At 47.8% G+C, this 19,605-nt stretch overlaps 2 protein-coding genes across 2 annotated transcripts; both read left to right on the forward strand.

Moving 5' to 3' along the window:
- Positions 1-6,414: 6,414 nt before the first annotated feature.
- Positions 6,415-12,839, forward strand: LOC113460393 (golgin subfamily A member 7). Its single transcript, XM_074559153.1, has 5 exons — positions 6,415-6,646; positions 7,824-7,976; positions 8,853-8,954; positions 10,164-10,227; positions 11,606-12,839. The coding sequence occupies exons 1-4, from the start codon at positions 6,536-6,538 to the stop codon at positions 10,209-10,211; spliced, it is 414 nt and encodes a 137-aa protein (XP_074415254.1). The 5' UTR covers positions 6,415-6,535; the 3' UTR covers positions 10,212-10,227; positions 11,606-12,839.
- A 1,265-nt stretch (positions 12,840-14,104) lies between these two features.
- On the forward strand, positions 14,105-17,038 carry GINS4 (GINS complex subunit 4). The gene is made up of 7 exons (XM_005495928.4): positions 14,105-14,263; positions 14,350-14,436; positions 15,385-15,498; positions 15,893-15,990; positions 16,309-16,397; positions 16,696-16,786; positions 16,928-17,038. Exons 1-7 carry the CDS (start codon positions 14,165-14,167, stop codon positions 17,022-17,024), a joined length of 675 nt encoding a protein of 224 aa, XP_005495985.1. The 5' UTR covers positions 14,105-14,164; the 3' UTR covers positions 17,025-17,038.
- Positions 17,039-19,605: the final 2,567 nt, after the last annotated feature.

Genomic DNA, 19,605 nt, shown 5'->3' on the forward strand with positions numbered 1-19,605 from the left:
TCTGGAGGTGCCCTCTGTGGAAGATTGCAGGGAACCCAGCAAAGGAGGAGCTGCTGGTCATAAAACCTTTCGTATCACTCAAATAATTTTTGACCTGAGGACATTGGTTCTTTTATTTATATGCAGAGCTGACAGAGCCTGCCACAAAGTGATTCAGAGCCCTTCCTCTGCTGTTCTTAAGACACATCTGATGGAGATGGAGCTGGCACTGCTACTGCCTGGATTTACAGCGGGCCATTAAAGTATGTTTACAAGTCTTTAGTACAGTGTACACATCTGGTAAATCATTGACTGAGCAAAAAGCTCCTCCTGCCTTGCTCCCTCTCTCAGCTTTTCCTGCTACTCTGATGTCCAAGCTTTTTTTAAACACATCCAGAGATGGTGATTCCACCACCTCCCTGGGAAGAGCATCCCAGTGCTTTATTATTCTTTTGGTGATAAACTTTTTCCTAATATCCAACCTATTGGTCTCTCCCACCAGGCAGCACTGACAGAACCAGAGGGCACAATCTCAAGCTATGTCAGGTAAGGTACAGGTTGGATATTAGGAAGAATTTTTTCACCAAAAGAATAATAAAGCACTGGAATGCTCTTCCCAGGGAGGTGGTAGAATCACCATCTCTGGATGTGTTTAAACAAAGCCTGGACATGGCACTGGGTGCTATGGTCTGGGTGAGGTGTTGGGGCACAGGTTGGACTGGATGATCTCAGAGGTCTCTTGCAACCTCATCATTCTGGGATTCTGGGATTCTGGGATTCTGGGATTCTGAAATTCTGTGACTGGGATTCTGGGATTCTGTGATTCCGTGATTCTGGGATTCTGGGATTCTGTGACACCTTCCCTGCCATAGCTCGAGGCTGTGTCCTCTGGTTCTGTCAGAGACCAACCCCACCTGTCTCCAAGCTCCCTTCAGGAAATTGAGGAGAGCAATAAAGTCACCTCAAAGCCTCCTCTTCTCCAGGATAAACAGCCCCAGCTCCCAGGGAAAAATGCAGGTTTGGTATTCTATGAAGCGTGGCAGTGGCTGGGGTGAGGAGCAGCAGGAGCTGGTGCTGGTGAGCCCCCAGAGTGGCTCTTTGTGCCATGCACAATGAACATCTGGGCAGCTGTGCAGTCATCTGTGGCCAGACCCTTGCTCTTGTGGCCACAGAGCTGGGCAAAGGCCAAAGGGTAAAGGGCAAAGCATGGGAGCAGAAACAAAGCTGGATCAGCTCATTCATGCAAACCTTTTCAGGAGCTGTTGGTGGCAGGGTGAGCAGCCAGAGGAGTGCAGGATTCTCTGGCTGTGTGTGAATTTCTGTGTGTGAATTGCTGGCTGCACACACAGGCTGCCAGGTCCCGTGCTTTGAAAAGGTGCAGCATCCTGGAGGCTTAATTAGAAGAGACCCACAAGGATCAACAAAATCCAACTCCTGGCCCTGCTGATGTGCCTGAGGATCCCATCCCGTGGCTGAGAGTGCTGTCCAAACCCTTGAGCTCTGGCAGGCTTGGGAGCACTGCCCTGGGGAGCCTGGTCAGTGCCTGACCAACCTCTGGGGGAAGAACTTGCCCCACTTCTCATTGTCACCCCTCACCACCAGGTACAGCATCCACCTGTGCTCAAATTCTTCTGTAGTACCCTCAAAGTCAAGGTCTGATTTAAGTGCTTTTTGAATAAAAACTTGTTAAGAGAAATGCCTGCAAGGCAAGGCAAGTCCTGCTCTCCGCCCTCTTTTTAACAGTGAGAAAATGGGGTGGCTTTGCCCCAAACCAATTTTGCCTTGGGATGGAAAGAGAGAGGAGCCTGGGCACTCTCCTTCCATCCCCACACCCAGCTGCCAGTGCTGGCTCCTGGGGTAAACTTTGACTCAAGGCTGATTCCCTGGGGCACAACATGCTGCCTCTCAGTTTCAGGCTTTTAATGGACTGGCAGGGTGTCTGGGAAGGAGGAGAGGGAAGCAGAATTTTCCTTTCCCCCATAAATAATTTTATGAAAGATTTTAAAAGAGATTTCAAGAAGAATCTCTTTCCTCCCTTCCCCCTTTCTCAACTGTACTGTGCATTTTAAACTTTTTTGTTTGTGGAAGGGAATTAATTAGTGCAGGCAGCAGAGCCCAAAGCTCTGCAGCAGCCTGTCTTCTACACAATGGAGATCCAATGCTTTCACCCCTGCCTGGGAAACACATGCCCAAAATCCAAGTACATACATTTTTGTTCTAACCTAATTCATTTTGTAGATTGATGGAGAAAATCCATAGCAAATATTTATGACTTTGCAATAAATAACCCTCACAGAAGTTACAAAAGAGTTCTGGCGAGTCTCAAGGTAACTTTCAGCGAATTCCAGGGGTCAGGGCAGACTGGGATACTGAGCCCATAGTGCTCCAGCCTTTGGCTCATCTGTTTTGAATTATTGCTGTTACTCAGTGTAGCATTGCTCTCAATGGAGTGGCTGTGCTGTGATTCCATACCATATTTTATTTCTGTGGCAGGAGAGAAGCTGCAATAACTATTAGTTGTAGACTGAAAAAAACCCAGGCCCCAGCAGGGCTGGGCTGATCCTGCAAGGAAGGTGCCTGTGCCCAAGTGCCTGGGACAGAACTCAGGGCCTTTTCTTGGTGCTTTTTCCTGCCAGTTCAGAACACAGACTGCTGAGGTGCTCCCAAAGGTGGCAGTGAAGGCAGCTGCCCATGCTCTGGGCCCCTGGAGCCATTTTATTAATAAGAGGTGGTGGGTTTGTTTATTATTTATTTATTATTTTTATTTATTAAGAGGTGGTGGGTGCTGCTGGGGAGCCACACACCCATCCTGGGAACCACACATCCAAACTGGGAGGCACAGAACTGTCTTGGAAGCCACACATTCAAACTGGAAGCCCGTCCTGGGAGCTGCACACCCATCCTAGGAGTCACACACCCATTCTGGGAACCACACTCCTGTCCTGGGAGCCACGAATCCATCCTGGGAAGCCACACAATTGTCCTGGGAGCCACGAATCCATCCTGGGAGCCACATACCCATTCTGAGAGCCACACTCCTGTCCTGGGAGCCCATCCTGGGAGCCACACACCCATCCTGGGAGCTGCACACCCGTTCTGGGAGGCACACAATTGTCCTGGGAGCCACACATCCAAACTGGGAGCCACACATCCATCCTGGGGGCCCATCCTAGGAGCCACAAAACCATCCTGGGAGCCACACAATTGTCCTGGGAGCCACAAACCCATCCTGGGAGCCACATATCCAAACTGGGAGCCACACATCCATCCACATAATTGTCCTGGGAGCCACACATCCATCCTGGGAGCCAAATAATTGTCCTGGGAGCCACACACCTGTCCTGGGAGCCCATCCTGGAGCCACACATCCATTCTGGGAACCCATCCTGGAGCCACACACCCATTCTGAGAGGCACACACCCACCCTGGGAGCCACACACCCATTCTGAGAGCCACACATCCAAACTGGAAGCCCATCCTGGGAGCTGCACACCCATCCTGGGAGCCACACAATTCTCCTGGGAGCCATGAATCCATCCTGGGAGCCACACATCCATCCTGGGAGCTGCACACCCATTCTGGGAGGCACACAATTGTCCTGGGAGCAACACATCCAAACTGGGAGCAACACATCCATCCTGGAGCCACACACCAGCCTGGGAGCCCATCCTGAGAGCCACACACCCATTCTGAGAGCCACTTTCCATCCTGGGAGCCACAACTGAGGCAAGAGCAGAGCAAGCTCGTCCCCACTCCATCTTGGTTTGCTCCTAATCAGCCCAGCAGAAGGAGAAGCAGCCCCAGCAGCCCCAGCAGCCCCAGCAGCCCCAGCAGCCCCAGCAGCACGCTGCTCTCCCTGAAGGGCATGGGCTCCTTTCAGGGCTTTCAGAAAACAGGGTCAGACGTGTCTTCTGACCTGTGACCTGTCGCTTCCCTCCTCGCCATAATTATCTAATACAGCGCTCTCCCTGCCAAGTACAATGAAACAATTTGTCACTTCAATTGTCTGTCAGTCAACACTGGGGCCTTTTCAACAGGCCAACACATGTTTTTTGAGAGCTTGTCAGCAAGGGCTGTCTGGCCAGGCACATAACCATGGAAAATGGAACCTTTGTTAATTCTGGTTCTTAGAAAAGTAAATCCATTCACTTGTTTTTTTTCAGGCCTTCAGTTTGGAATTTGCACAAGAAGCTGAATTGCCCCTGATCCCTAAATGATTGGTCAGAGGATTTGCATGAGGAAGCAGAAATTAATTATTCTTTTCTTTTCTTTTTATTTTCTGTAATTGTGTGTTTAGAAATGAGATTACATTCTACAGCAGCACGAGGGGCTGAGGGGGGAATTGCTTTGCATTTGTTTAGCTCCTTAGAGTTAAGATCACCTAATCGTTTCAAGCATTTCCTAAGATTCCCTCTCTCTTTTTTCTGCTTTAATGACCAAACAAAGATTGTGCTACTTCCCGGGGAACTTTTCTGGCAGCTGAGCTCAGCAGTGGGAGCCAGGGGTTTATCCCTGCGCTGAAATAGCCTCAGAAATCACACAATCACCAAGGTTGGAAAAGACCTCGAGGATCACTGAGTGCAGCCATTAACCAGCTCACTGCTGCCAAGGGCTTCTTGCTGCTATATACATGCTATATTATACTACAAAAATACTACAAATAGATCTATCCATTTTCAGGTATTCATAATTTTCTTTGTCATGTGAAAGCTTGTGTTCTGGAGTACTTTATTTAAGAGAGAATAATATTTTATTTAAGAGAGAATAATTATTTATTACAGAAAAGCTGGATGGCCCCTACTCAATTTCAAATGCCCTGAATAAAAATTTCTCCAGATCTGGCTTTCCAGAATACCCCTATCCTAACCTAATTCAAGCCATACAGGGACCTCTGACTTAAAATCTTTCAAGCCCATAAAACGACACAAATTTGCTTTGTGAGTATATCTCCCAATCTAAGTCATGTCTAAATTTGATTTGTCCTCTTGCATATCTACTGCATTAGGTGGCCTGAAAGACTCTATTTCAGTGTCTGTGTCCTCCAAGAGCCACAAGTGTCCCTTGGATTAGTTTTCCAACCCTTTGGATTGGTTTCTTTTTGGATCCTTCATTTACATGAAGGTTTTAGGCCTTGATTGATCCATTACAGTTCTGTCCAGGCTGGCTCGTTTCACTTGGAGGAGGGCTCAGGTTCCTCCCCGATGGGTAAAAACTGGTAAAAACGAGAGCAGGCTCCTGGTACAGAAGTGATTTTCAGCATTTATTATAAAAAAGAAAGGCCTAAAGCAAGGGTGATTTTGAGCATTTATTATAGGAAAAAAGAAAGGCCTAAAGCAAGGGAGCCCGGGCTGAGCAGGAGCGTTCCCTCAAGGATGCTGCAGCGCCAGCACTGGGTTTTCTTTTCAGCACTGATTGCCCCGATGTCCCAGACGGAGCAGCACAATTCAGTGGGTCAGGAGCTCCTTTTCATCCTGTTTTTTGTCCCTTTGGATTGGTTTCTGTTTGGGTCCTTCATCTGCATGAAGGTTTTAGGCCTTGGCTGGCCATTGCAGTTCTGTCCAGGCTGGCTCGTGGTGCGCTTTACTGAGGTGTGTTATGGTACCTTGAGTACCAGATTTCCTTTTTAACCCCTTTTACAATATAATAACCAAACTGAGAGTACATGCTTAACGATCTACCAACTATTTTACAACAGTTTTTAACCTATTTTTAACAGCTCTCAGCAGGAGCAGAGGGGCACCGTCAGCACGAGCAGACCCTCCTGAAGGAAGTCCCGGAGGATGAGCTCCCACCACAGACACAGCCCTGCCTTCTCTGAGCTCTCTGCTGCCCTCACGGCAGCTCTCAGCCTTGCCTCAGCCTGAGGCACCGCTGCCTGGAGCTCTGGGGAAAGATTACGGGGCCGTCACCGGCCCCCGTGTGCAGCAGCAGGGATAGAGCTGCGGGGGCGGCTCGGTCTGCTCCTAGCGGCTCCGTTTTCTAGGAAAAGTCATGGAAATGATGAACGAGCTGGGAGCGGTGGCCCCGAAATAGTGCCTTGTCCTGGGATATCGCCCGTCCCCGGGACAGCGCCTTGTCCCGGGACATCGCCAGGCGCCGGTGCCTGAGGGCTCGGGCGGTACCAAGTACGGCCGGGGGGGGGCCCGCCGGGAGAGCGCCGAGCCCCGGGATAGCGATGCCAGATGTTGGTGCCTGTGGGCCACGGGACAGCGCCTTGTCCCGGGATATCGCCCGGCCCCGGGTTAGCGCCTTGTACCGGGACAGCGCCGGCCGCCGCTGCCCTGTGGGCATGGGCGGTACCAAGTACTGCCGGAGGGGGGAATGTTACGTGAGCTGAGGCGAGCGGTTCACCCAATAGAATACGAGTGCTTTTGCGCATGCGCGCTCGTGCTGTTCTGCGGCCTCCGAGGCCGCGCCTGCGCACTGCCGCACCTGGTGGCGCCTAGCGGCACTTCCGCCCTCACCGGGAGCCGCGGCGGTTTTGCGACAGCCGTAAGTGCGCGGGGTGGGCGGCGGAAGGAGCGGACGGGAGCGGAGCGGAGCGGGCGGCGGCGCGATGAGGCCGCAGCAGGCGCCTGTGTCGGGCAAGGTGTTCATCCAGCGCGACTACAGCGGAGGGACGCGCTGCCAGTTCCAGAGCAAGTTCCCGGCCGAGCTGGAGAACCGGGTGAGGCGGGGCCGGGCCGGGGTTGGCGCACGGAGCCCCACACCGGGCAGGGCCTCACGGGCCTGCGCTCGGGGGGCGTTCGCCGGTGCCCTGCCTCGGTCAGGGCCGGTTCCGCGGCTTCCCTGAGGGCGGGGTGGCAGCTCCTGTGCCATTCTCTGACCGGAGCCGTTCCGGTGCGGGGCGGACTCGGTTCCTGCCCGGTGTCCCCGGGCTGTGCTCGGGGCCGGGGAAGGCGGCGGGTGTGCAGCGGTAGAGCAGAATGTGCTCGTTGTGTCTCTATCTCTCAGGTGACAGCACTGTCCTCTCCCCTGAAATCCTGCCCAGCCCGCTCAGAGCCCTCACAAATACTGTCCCAAGTACCAAATGCTGTCCCAAGTACTTTCCTTTTGGTCACCGCTATCAAAAGTGTTATCTTAGGGTGACAGCCAAACAAACACGCCTTGCTACCCTATTTTCTTTCTCTGGTTGTTTTTTTTTCTCTTCCCCGTTCCTCTGTTGTGGTGTGTTTGGTCAGCACTGCAGCAACACCGAGGCACTGTGGGTGTGGATGTCCCTTCACTCTGCTCCTGTTTATTTTAACCACTTTAATATAGTTTAACCATTTAACACATCCATTTTAGTGTGTGAATTCCGGTTTTTTCCCAGTTGAATTGCACAGGCATGTTGCTCTGAATGCTTTTTTTTTCTGAAAAATCCCTTCACCAGGATTTCTTCTCCTGGGAAGATGAGAAGCCTCAGAGAAAAGTGTAAATAACACAGCTTCTCCTGTGTTTGGCTGCTTAGCAATGTAGTCTGGAGATTGTTTGATTAGTTTAATGTGAATTTGTGTTTTTACTTAATGACCAATCACCATCAGCTTGAAGAGTCAGTCACGAGTTTTTATTGTTCATTCTTGTTAAGCCTTCTGTTTTATCTTTTCTCTTTCTCTAGTATAGTTTTAGTAGAATATAATATGATATAGTATAGTATAATATAGTATAATATAGTATAGTATAGTATAATATAGTATAGTGTAATACAGTATAGTATAATACAGTATAATATAGTATAGTGTAGTATAAATATAATAAAATATAATATATTAAAGCATAGGTGATCCCTGAGTGGAGCTGGATGTCCAAGGGTCCTGGTGAGTTCTGGAATGTTCTCCTGACAGCCCCACTTGCTTTCCCTGCAGATTGACAGGCAGCAGTTTGAGGAGACAGTCAGGACACTGAACAACCTCTATGCAGAAGCTGAGAAACTTGGGGGCCAATCTTACCTTGAGGGCTGTCTCGCCTGCCTGACTGCCTACACCATCTTCCTGTGCATGGAGACACACTATGAAAAGGTAGGAGCTCGTTTCCCCCTCCATCCTTGCTTCTTGGTGGTTTTTCTGTGGCTTGCAGTGTTTTGGGGCAGATTCTGTGCAGATGGACCTCAGACATGCTGGTTCTGCTCACTTTGGGACCCATGGGGGTCACTGTGGAGCCACCAGAGCAGTTGTGTGTTAGTTCTCACATTGGCCTTGCTGTGCCTTTTGTGCTGTTTCATTATCAGGTTCTAAAGAAAATTGCTAAGTTAATTCAGGAAGATATAATATAAATATAAAATATACAATTAATAGTATATTAATATAATTTAATTAATATAATAGTATATTAATATAAATTGTAATATTAATATTATATTACTATAATATTATAATATAATATAATATTAAAATAATTATAATATAATATTAATATAATACCAAGTTCTAAAGAAAATTGCCAAGTTTATTCAGGAAGTTTTAATATAGCATAATATAATATCGGCATTCTATAATATAATATCGGCATTCTATAATATAATGTAAACATTCTATGATATAATGTAAGCATTCTATAATATAGAATAAGCATTATATAATGTAATATAAGCATTCTATAACATAACATAACATTCTGCAATATGATGTAAACATTCTATGATATAATATAAGATTCTATAAGGCAATTATTAGCATTATAAGCATGTTATAAGCATTCTAATATAATATAGGCATTCTATAATATCATCATTCTATAATGTAATGTAATGTATTTCTGTACCTCAGACATGCTGGTACTGCTCAGTTTGGGTCCATGGGGGTCACCCTGAATCCTGCACTGTGAATCCACCAGAGCAGTTGTGTGTCAGTTCTCACCTTGGCCTTGCTGTGCCTTTTGTGCTGTTTCATCCCCAGGTTCTAAAGAAAATTGCTAAGTTCATTCAGGAACAGAATGAGAAGATCTACGCTCCTCAGGGCCTTCTGCTGACAGACCCCATTGAAAGAGGATTAAGAGTTGTATCCTTCTGTGCCTTCTGGTTTGTGTCAGTGAGGCACCTCTGCTCATGCTTGATCTGGGATACAGACTCAGGGATTGTTGCTGTTTGTTGTGTTCTGGTCCCCAGTCAGGTTTTGGTGTGTTAAGATTTGGCACATGAAGATGTGGAACCCAACCTTTGTGACTTGAGATCCTTTCTCTATTCCAGTAACCTCCAGAGATTCTGATTTTCTGTCTGTGTTGTAGGACAAAAATTGATGTTGTAAGAACAAGACCTGGCTGTCAGTTAATGTGCAACCCTCAGCTCAGTTCTGCTGAAGATTTTGACATACAAACATCACTGCAAGCCCAGCACTTGCTCTTGTTCCACTGTGGTTTATTTCAACCCTTTTTCTTCAGCTGTTGAGCCACACTTTCCACTCTGGGGGAAGAACTTGCCCCACTTCTCATTGTCACCCCTCACCTCACAGGTACCGCATCCTGTGCTCAAATTCTGTAGTATCCTCACAGTTAAATCTCATTTGATGCTTTTCTGAATAAAAACTTGTTAAGAGAAATGCCGGCAAGGCAAGTCCTGCCTGGAAAGGTTTGTGCAGGGGAGCTTTTGGTTTGACTTAGCAGGAGTTTCTAAACTTCTTTTGTAGCTGATAGCTCACCAGAGACTTGTACCAGACATTTTTTGTGGTTATTGCCTGAAGTTGTAAAGACCTTTCATAGCAAATGGAGAAGTATAATGAGCAACACATCTTTCTTTGAAAATATTGAAACCACAGCAATTGGAACCCAATGTATGATAAGGTTAATTCCTTGCAGTTGGGTTTTCTGTGATTGTCCAAACAGCTCAGAGCTGTCACCTCCACAACTCCTTTTTCCTCACTGTGTTTTACATTGTGCATACACCTTCAGCATTCAACTTGAGTAAAAGCATTTTCAGTTTGGAGGTGACTTTTTAGCAGTATTAACTTTTTTTTTGCTTGGTGCACAGCCTTCTTCAAAATTTATCAGGGGGACAAGACTCAAACCCACACTGAGTTCCTGGGCTGGGAGCCAGTGCTCTTACCTGATGAGCCATCTCACATAGATTGTTCCTTTTGCTTTAGAGCTCTGGGACCTGCCTTTAAGCAGCTAAAATATCAAAAGTTCCATAATCTTAATGTCTTTTTGCCTTTTTCTGAGTACGTTTTCATAGTCTCTTTATAGTGTGTTTCCCTAACAGCTTTTCTATGTAGATTGAAATTACCATTTATGAAGACAGAGGTTTGACCAGTGGAAGATAAAACTGTGGAGTCTCAGGTATGTGTTACCCTTAGATCAGTCTCAACATCTTTCTGTGCTCAGAAATGTCATGCTCAGAGTTTATCTCACCCTTGTACATGATCAAAGATTGTTCACATAAATCCTGTGTGAACCAGCTCTTGAAAATAAAAATATCAGTACTGGGCAGGATGTTGCTTAACCTAGGAGAAATTTGAGTCTGGATTGTGTAAATTTGCTAACTTGTGCTATATCATGTCCAAAATTCTTCTCAGGTCAGTAAAATGGGTTCTGTCTCTGGGTGTACTCAGCATACAGAGACTTTTTGTGTCAGTTTTTCAGTTGGCTGCAGTTCTGGTTATCATGCTGATGACTTTACTTGTGATGTTTTCAGGTAAAAAAGCCCAGCAGGTTTGAAAAGCTCTGCTGGGAGGCTCTCAGCTCTCTTGGTGCTGCTCTCACAAAGTGAGGGGTGTTTGCAGGACTGGGCCTTGTGGTATTTTTGGGGGTCCCCCATTGAAGGGAGGAGTGGTGAATTTGACTTAATGTTTTTAGAAGGCTAATTTATTATTTTATTTATTATAAATATAAATATATTCTATGCATTCTATATATTCTATATGTAATATATATATAATATATAATATATAATATATAATATATAATATATAATATATATAGTATAAAATATAATTGTAATAATTATAAATGTTATATATATATATTATACATATTATTTACATTATATATTATAAATATATATAATTATATATATAAATACACCATAAATAAAATATAAAAGAATACTATACTTAACTATACTAAAGAATAGAGAAAAGATACTTATAGAAGGCTAAAAGATACTAATTAAAAACTTGTGACTCCTTCCAGACACTGATTGGTCATTAAGTAAAAACACTTTACATGAAATCAGTGAAATAATCACAATGTCCAAACACGTTCCAAAGCAGCAAAACACAGGAGAAGTAAATCAGATAATTATTGTTTTCATTTTTCTCTGAGGCTTCTCAGCCTCCCAGGAGCAAAATCCTGGGCAAAGAGATTTTTCAGAAAATATAACAGGGGCTCATGGTAATTGTATCCAATATAAACCACTAAAATTACTGTCAGCTTTTGGAAAGGTGACCCTGGGACTGGCTCCCTTGTGTTGGCTGCTCTGCAGGCCCTGGGATGGGAGAGTTAAGTTCAGATTGTTGGCAGTATGTGCAGAAAAGAGTGGGAAATATTTATATTTATGGGAAAAGAAGCAAATAGTAAAAGTGTTTATTTTTTGTTGGGACTGCTGGAATTGAGAGCTCTGGATTCTGCTCACCACAGCAAGTGGTAACTGCAGAAAGGTTTGTGTAGGGGAGATTTGGCTTGGGAGGAGTTTTAACCACCTGAACTTCTTTTCCAGATGCCAGCTCACCGGTGGACTCGCTGTACCAAGGTTCCCCTACCTCCTACTTTAGAGCATCATTCCTTTCTCTGCTGCCAGATCCACAGTGCCATCTACTACAAGGACTAACTTCCTCCAACTGCTCCCCAGGGGTGACCTAGCTGGTCAGCATCCACTTTGCAGTAGATTTGGAAGCAAGAGGATCACTTTTTAGTTTTTGTTTGGTTTGGGGTTTTCTTTTTTTTTTCCTCAAGAAAAGGCAGAAGTGGTAAAGCTGTGTTGTCTCCTGAAAGAAATGGGGCTCTGAGCCCAACAGAGGTTTAGTTTTAGTCCTGTAAGTGCAGTGCTGTTTGTCCCTGGTTCTTAAACCCTTCTGTGTGTCAGTTGGGCTTTGGAAAGCTCCAGCTCCAAGTTGGGAATTTCTCTCCAGTTCAGTGTAAGAGTGCAGAGATACACAGAGCCTCTTCCCAGTGAGGAGTGACCCAAGGCAGCAGCTCCTGTGCTGGTCCTTGTGGAAAACCAAAAGGCAAAAGTGTTCCTTGAGTTAAAGTCTTGGTTATCCCTGGGTTGAGGGGGCTGTAGCCAGACTTTAACCCTGCTGGTTTGTCTGCCCCTGTGTCTGTGCTGTTGTTGGCCAGGTCAGCCATGGAACAGTGAGCACAGTAAAGTGGATGCTGAGCCAATAAAAATAACAATTCCCACCCTTCCCTGATTAATATGTGAGGTGTAAAACTGTTTCTTTATGGATTTCTTATATATAATTTATAGGAAAACATTGATTTGACAAGCTGTAAGATACTGTGTAGGACGGATTTCTGAATTCTGTTTCTGGCACACATTGAGGAGTGGAGCTGTGCATTCCTCAGCATCCCCGTGCATTGCTCAGCAGAACCTGCACAAGTGCAGCTCCCCACAATCCAAGCTGGCTGAATCCCTTCCCTTCCATCCTTTTCCTGTGTCACAGCCCAGGTGTCCTGGTGTAGGGGCCCAGTGTCAGTGTCCAGTTGTGCAAGGACCTCAGGAGTTCAGGCTGGAGGGGCTGGGTTGGTTGCTGGTGGTGCTGCAGGTGCTAATACTGGATGTGGAACTCCAGGCTCATTCCTCAGCCACTGGGGGAGGGGGTTGAGATTTGATTAATATTTTCATTGTATAAATTTGTTTTTTTTCTAAACTGTAACAGTGTTTGCCTTTCACAGCTGTTGCAATATTGGCAGAAGTACTGATGGATCAGTAAACCTTTTCTTAAACTGTGTGCAGGTGTGTTGTGGCAGCGGGGCTGGGGGTGACTCTGGAGTGCTGGGCTGGGGCTGTGTCTGTGTGTCCGGGCTGTGTCTGTGTGTCCAGGCTGGGGTGGGGCTGTGTCTGTGTGTCCGGGCTGTGTCTGTGTGTCTGGGCTGGGCTGGGGGCTCTGTCTGTGTGTCCAGGCTCTGTCTGTGTGTCCAGGCTGTGCCCCTGTGTCTGGCACTGGGGGCTATTTGTGTCCCTCTGTCTGGGCTGTGTCCCTGTGCCTGGGCTGGACTGGGGGCTGTGTCTGTATGTCCGGGCTTTGTCTGTGTGTCTGGCACTGGGGGCTGTGTCTTTATGTCCAGGCTGTGTCCCTGTGTCCAGGCTTGATGGCTCTGGTGGGCCAGTGCCCACCTAGTGCTGGGGGCTGTCCCTGTGTCTGGGCTGTGTCCGTGTGTCTGTCCCTGTGTGCAGGCTGTAGGCAGTGTCCATGTGTCCCTGTGTCTGGCACTGGGGGCTGTGTCTGTGTGTCCAGGCTGTGTCCTTGTGTCCCTCTCTCTGGGCTGTGTCTCTGTGTCCAGGCTGTGTCCCTGTGCCTGGCACTGGGGCTGTGTCCCTGTGTCCATGGTCTGGCTCCATCAAGGCCAGTGCCCACCTGGCACGGGGGGCTGTGTCCCTGGCTCGCTCTCATGGCCAGTGCCCACCTGGTGCCTGGCTGTGTCCCTGTGTCCATGCTCTGGCTCCATCATGCCCAGTGCCCACCTGGCACTGGGGGCTGTGTCCCTGGCTCTCTCTCATGCCCAGTGCCCACCTGGTGCCTGTTCCTGGAGCCGAGAGGTATCAAACCTACTGAGCCCTGATTGGCTGAAATATCTACAGCTTCCCTGCGCTTCCTCATTGGCTCAGAAGTTGCAGCTGGACGCCGCTCCCTGATTGGTGGAGGCCACTGCAGCCCGAGCCAGCTGACTTCCAAAAGAGCTGAATCCGCCTCCTGATTAGCCAGCGTCCTGCGTCCGCCTCCTGATTAGCCAGCTCACATCGCTTTCTGATTGGTTGAAAAAGCTCGCAGCCAAGAGCCGTACCCTGATTGGCTGAGGAAGCTGCATTTCAATCCGCTTCCTGTTAGCCTAGCACCTTCAATCTGCGTCCTGATTGGCTGAAAAAGATGGCTTTTTTCCAGTCTTCATTCTAATTGGCTGAAGAACATGGCTTTTTTTCAATTCGCCTTCTGATTGGTCAGAGGGAGGAGCGGCGGCCCCAGCGCGTTTTCCGATTGGCCAAGCGGCCGCAGCGCCGTTCCCCATCTATGTTCCCGGGCATGCCGCGCATGCGCAGTGGCGCGGCCGGCCGGTGATGGCGGGAGCGATGGCGGCCGCGGCCGGCGGCGACTCGGACGGGGAGAGCGAGGAGCTGGTGCTGACCCCGGCCCAGCTGATCCAGAGCCTGGAGCAGGTACCGGGGCTGCAGCCACGGGCAGGGCTGCGGGGCGGTGGGGCTGAGGATTCCCTCGGTTACACTCACAGCGTGCCTTCTTTCAGGCCTGGCTCAATGAGAAATTTGCTCCGGAGCTGCTGGAGAGTAAACCTGAAATCATCGAGTGCGTGGTGGAGCAGCTGGACCATATGGTAGGTGTGAAAAATGAGTCTTTATGATTGGCTTTTCGCAAATATTAAAGTGAATATTGTATGTGTTGTGTTAGAAAGTGATGCTGTGTTAATTCTCTTAAGTCGTGTGTTAAATATAGTTTTAGGTTGTAACAAAATGTTAAAATAGAAACTGTGCTATGTAGGATGCTTTTTTTCTAAAGAAAGGACTCATAGTGAGATAACAGCCACAGGACACCTGAATCTTTCAGAGAAAGAGAATTTATTGCTTCATTATCAGGAGAAACCAACTTCTTCCTGCCTCGTTGGGGCAGAACGATGCTGTCAGGATTATGAGAAAGAAGTTGACACTGACAAGACAGAATCCTGTGTTTCAATGGAATTTATGCATCATGTATGAGGTGTATGAATATGCAACAGGCTGTTGTTTTTAAGGGTTAATCCTCTGTTAACGTGGGTCCTTTTTTGGGCTTATTTTGCCCAGAAAGAGGCACCTGGACTGTTCATAACTCTGTCTTTCTATTGTCTCATATTGTCCTAATCCAAATTGTCCAAATTATTATTACTCTATTTATATTACAATTTTTATAAGCATTTTATTCCTATTACACTTTTAAAATTCTAAAAACAACTGATTGGCGTTTTCACAGTAGGTGCTCCTGGCTCGGGTGTGGTTTGGGCAGGCCCTGCTTGCCTGAGGCTCTTTGGGAGTGCTGGGCTTGTTTGCTCCCCTGCCTCTAAGACAAAACTTGTCTGAGTTTCTTCTTTGAGCTTGCCTTGGAAAGGGGCTCAAGTACTCAAATTACATTTTGCTGACCCAAAGTATGCTAAAGGAAGCAGTGAGCTTTGGGTCATCAAAAACAGCCTTAGTCTGAGTTTGTGGGCTCTATATACAAAACTTGTCTTCCTCTGTTATTTCTTTGATGTTTCAGCCATTTAATTTTCATTTCTTGTTGCTTTTTCTTGCAGGAAGCCAACCTGAAACGGGCCAAGAAAGGAGACCTGAAGGTCAGCGTGCATCACATGGAGATCGAGCGGATCCGTTTCGTGCTCAGCAGCTACTTGAGGTGTCGGCTGGTGAAGGTAACACTGCAGCCCAGAGGGGGAAAAAGGGGCATTTCAGGGGGGATTTTACCTGCACAGGGCCTCCTGCCTCAGCACACTAAAGGGTGTTCTCTGAAATGTAACTCAAATTAATTTCTTAATTTGATGTTGTAATGCAGGAAGATCACAGCAGTGTTGATGATAATATTGTGAGTGCTGCTGGCTTTATCTGAGCCTGGGCTGGCACAGCTGAGTGTGTCCCACTCCTGTCCCTGTGTCCTGCTGGTTGTGTGCCTTGGTGGTGTCACAGTTACTTCAGGAGCAGGGATTTGGGCAGCCTGCAGCTTGTAGGGAATCCAGTGGAGAGTGGGGGTTTAAACACTGAACTTGTGAGAGATCTGTGTCATCCTTTTGGGCTGTGTTTCAATATCAGATAGAGAAGTTTTTTCCCCACATCCTGGAGAAGGAGAAGTCTCGAGCTGAAGGGGAGCCCTCCATTTTATCACCAGAGGAGTTTGCTTTTGCTACAGAGTGAGTAGGTTTTCAATATATCTTCCTCCCCTTTTATAGATTATAGAAACTTATCTGTGTGCATTTGCTGATGTTCTTGAGACTGTGAGCAGACAGTCTGAAGTAAGAATCAGTGTGTCTTACCAGGAGGTTTCCTTGTGGGCAAGAAAGGAACTGAAAATGACTTTGAGTCATCTACCAGCGTAGGCCAAGGGCTTGTTTTTGGCTGTGCCCATGGCATGAGGATGAGAAGCTGTTTCTTACTCTTGATTTGAGCAGTTCTCTCCCTGCAGATTTGTATTTGATTAATCAACTCAATTCTTCAATGGTTTATTTCAGGTACATGGCAAACACAGAGGCTTACCTGAAAAACGTGGCCCTGAAGCACATGCCACCTAACCTGCAGAAAGTGTCTCTCCTAAAGTCAGGTGAGTCTCTCCAGACTCCAGAGTAATCTGAAAATTGTAGAAGCACTCAGAAGGGTGGGGAGAGCTCCAGGGAGCCCCAAATGTAAGGGCTGAGTCCTTCAGTTGAGAAAAGATGATGTGATGGCAATGTTGTAACGTGGTTCTGTGCTGCTGCTGCCAAGTCCTGTCTCACATCTGGTTACAAGGCTCTGGTGTTCCCTTTGTTTACCTGTCAGTTTGTTACCTGTCAGAGCCCTTGGTGCTCTGCAGAGGAATAGAAATGAGGGCTGAGCTTGTGCTCTCAATGTTTTATCTGCAGTCCCAAAGCCCAATCTGGACTCCTTTGTGTTCCTGCGGGTGCTGGAGCGGCAGGAGAACATCCTGGTGGAGCCAGAGACAGATGAGCAGAGGTAGGGGGGCATTTCTGTGTGGGGTACAGGTGTCCCTGTGTCTCAGTGTCTGTCCCTGTGCCTCGGTGTCCCTGTGCCTCGGTGTCCCTGTGCCTCGGTGTCCCTGTGGGCAGCAGCAGCTCTCACCCCCTGTCTCTGCAGGGAATATGCCATCGATCTGGAGGAGGGCTCGCAGCACCTGATCCGCTACAGAACCGTGGCCCCTCTGGTGGCCTCGGGGGCTGTGCAGCTCATCTGAGGGGACAGGTAAGCACCTGCAGGGAGGAGCAGCTACAGCTCCATCTCCCCTGCCCTCACCACCACAGTGGGGTCCCTGTGGGGCTGCCTGGGGGCTGGGTCCCCTCCCAGGGCCATGGCAGGCAGAGCACGGTGGCACTGGAGGTGGGTACACAGTGTTCATGGTGGGTCTGAGGTTGAGGGAAGAGCTGAGGATCTGACTCCATGTTTCAGAAGGCTTGATTTATTATTTTATGATATATATTACATTAAAACTATACTAAAATAGTAGAAGAAAGGATTTAATCAGAAAGCTAGCTAAGAATAGAAAAAGAAAGAATGATAACAAAGGACTCTCTGTCCGAGCCAGCTCACTGTGATTGGCCATTAATTAGAAACAACCACATGAGACCAATCACAGATGCACCTGTTGCATTCCACAGCAGCAGATAACCATTGTTTACATTTTGTTCCTGAGGCCTCCCAGCTTCTCAGGAGGAGAAATCCTAAGGAAAGGGTTTCCATAAAAGATGTCTGTGACATTGTACCACAGAGGCATTCACTATCCCCACAGCTCATCAGGCCCCTGATTGTTTGTGACATGCCCAGCAGACAATCCTTCCTGTGGCATTCCTGGCTGAGGGCAGGCTGTGTCACAGGGAAAGCTGCAGTGAGAAGCTGCTGCAATGCCTTATTTAAGAGCAGTGGCAGATGGCATCACTAAAATGGATCAGCTGTGGTCATGGACTCAGGAGAAAGTAGTTCCTGCTGTGTGTCACCTGAATGCCCTCCCTGCAGAGGGTGAGGGGCTCTGGTACAGCTTCAGGTTGCATTGTCAGACCCCCTTGTGCAGAAGCCACTGCTAAGGGAAGTTCACAGAGTTAATTTTTGCTGGTCACACAAAGCAAAAGCTTTTGGAAGTTCACACAGTTCATTTTTGCTGGTCACACAAAGCAGAAGCTCCTCTGGCAGTGCTGCCCCATGCAGGACAAGCCAGGGTGTTGTGTGGTACCTCAGCTCAGAACCTGTGGGCAGACAAAGGCTCATCAGGGCAGGGTTTCTCTTTCCTGCATGAGGAGTGTCTGGGGAGCATCTTCCCCTGCAAGGCTGGGGGTGACACAGGGCATCTTGTAGTGTGAGTGGCTTTGCATGTGTGGTTTATAGTCTTCCTAATTAATCCATTTAGGTAAAGAAGATTCTTTTCAAGTATAGACATTAAGAGGGGGCTGGGTTTAATCCTGAGGAATCAGTAGCATGTTCCTCTGGACAGCCCTCCAGGAAGGGCTTGTGAAGTGTGTATTTACAGCCAGACAACTTCACAGAGGTGACTGAAGCTTCCAGACAAAATCCTTGTTAATCTGCTGCTGTGGAAGCGTGCTGCACAGGATCTGCCTGAGGAGAGTGGCACCTCTGCAGCCTTTCTCCTTGGCCCTGTTCAGTCTGAATGCTTGTCCTGACAGCTTGTGCTTGTCACATGGCTGCAGCAGTGTGAGGGGCATCTGTCCTCTCCTAGGGGCTGAACTTTACCTGACCTGATGGTTTCCAGAGTGCCTGTGGTGGAGCTTGCAGCTGGCACATGGCTGTGTCTTCATTCATGGCTAGGGAGGAGAGTGGAGATGGCTGAGATCAGTCCAGGTGAGAGTCACTTGTGGCACACCTGAAAATGTCACCTGAAAATGCTTTTGTGTCCTTCCAAGACTAAATACAGGGACATTTGTGTAACTGCTCACACTGCACCTCTGCAGTGTGAGTGTGAGGGGCATCTGTCCTCTCATAGGGGCTGAACTTTACCTGACTGTCATGGTTTGACACTGACCTGATGGTTTCCTGAAAATGCCACCTGCTTTTGTGTCCTTCCATGACCAAATACCTGTGTAACATTTGTGGAACTGCTCACACTGCACCTCTGCTCTGGGCTGGGGGAAGGAGAAATGTGCACAACTTTATTGAGAAAATGATGGGTTTGGTTTGTCCTTTAAATGGAGAAGACACAGCAGGGCATCCACCTTAATCTGTGCTGCTGGGAGAGAATGGGAAGAGTAGGGGCAGCTTTTCCAGTGTCTGTGGGTTCTGCTGTTGATGTCAAATACATTCCTTGTTCTCTGCTCTCCCCTGGGTGGAAATAGCTTGGGTTTACTCAGTGGTTAGCTCTGAACACAAAGCAGGTGGATGGTGGAAGAGGTCACAGGCAGGGCGCTGATGCTGAGCTGCAATTTCCCTGCCTGAGCCAGAACTGCTCTCCTGAGGGCAAGAGAAAGGTGGGACAACTTTCATTGCTAGGAAGACTCATGTTTGTGTTCTCTACCCTAGGCTGGGGGGTTTGCACTAAGATGATGTGTTCACAGCATGTTTTTGCATCATATTTTTGCCAGCTGGGCACTGGGTTCAAGCTCACTTTGCATTGTGCTGCAGACATTCAGACATGGTGGTGATGGAGAGACAACCATGTAGAAATATTGGTAGGTCGGTCAGCTGTGTCATGAGCTGATGAAAATCTGTGCTGTCAGCAGGAGCAATCAGGGCTGCTTAACATAAATGGCTGGACAGCTCTGGGGAGATTAGCAAGGTGAACAAGGCAGGGGTGATCTGCTTTAGGTGACAGT

Source organism: Zonotrichia albicollis, chromosome 26, assembly GCF_047830755.1.
Source record: "Zonotrichia albicollis isolate bZonAlb1 chromosome 26, bZonAlb1.hap1, whole genome shotgun sequence".
Taxonomy (NCBI): domain Eukaryota; kingdom Metazoa; phylum Chordata; class Aves; order Passeriformes; family Passerellidae; genus Zonotrichia; species Zonotrichia albicollis.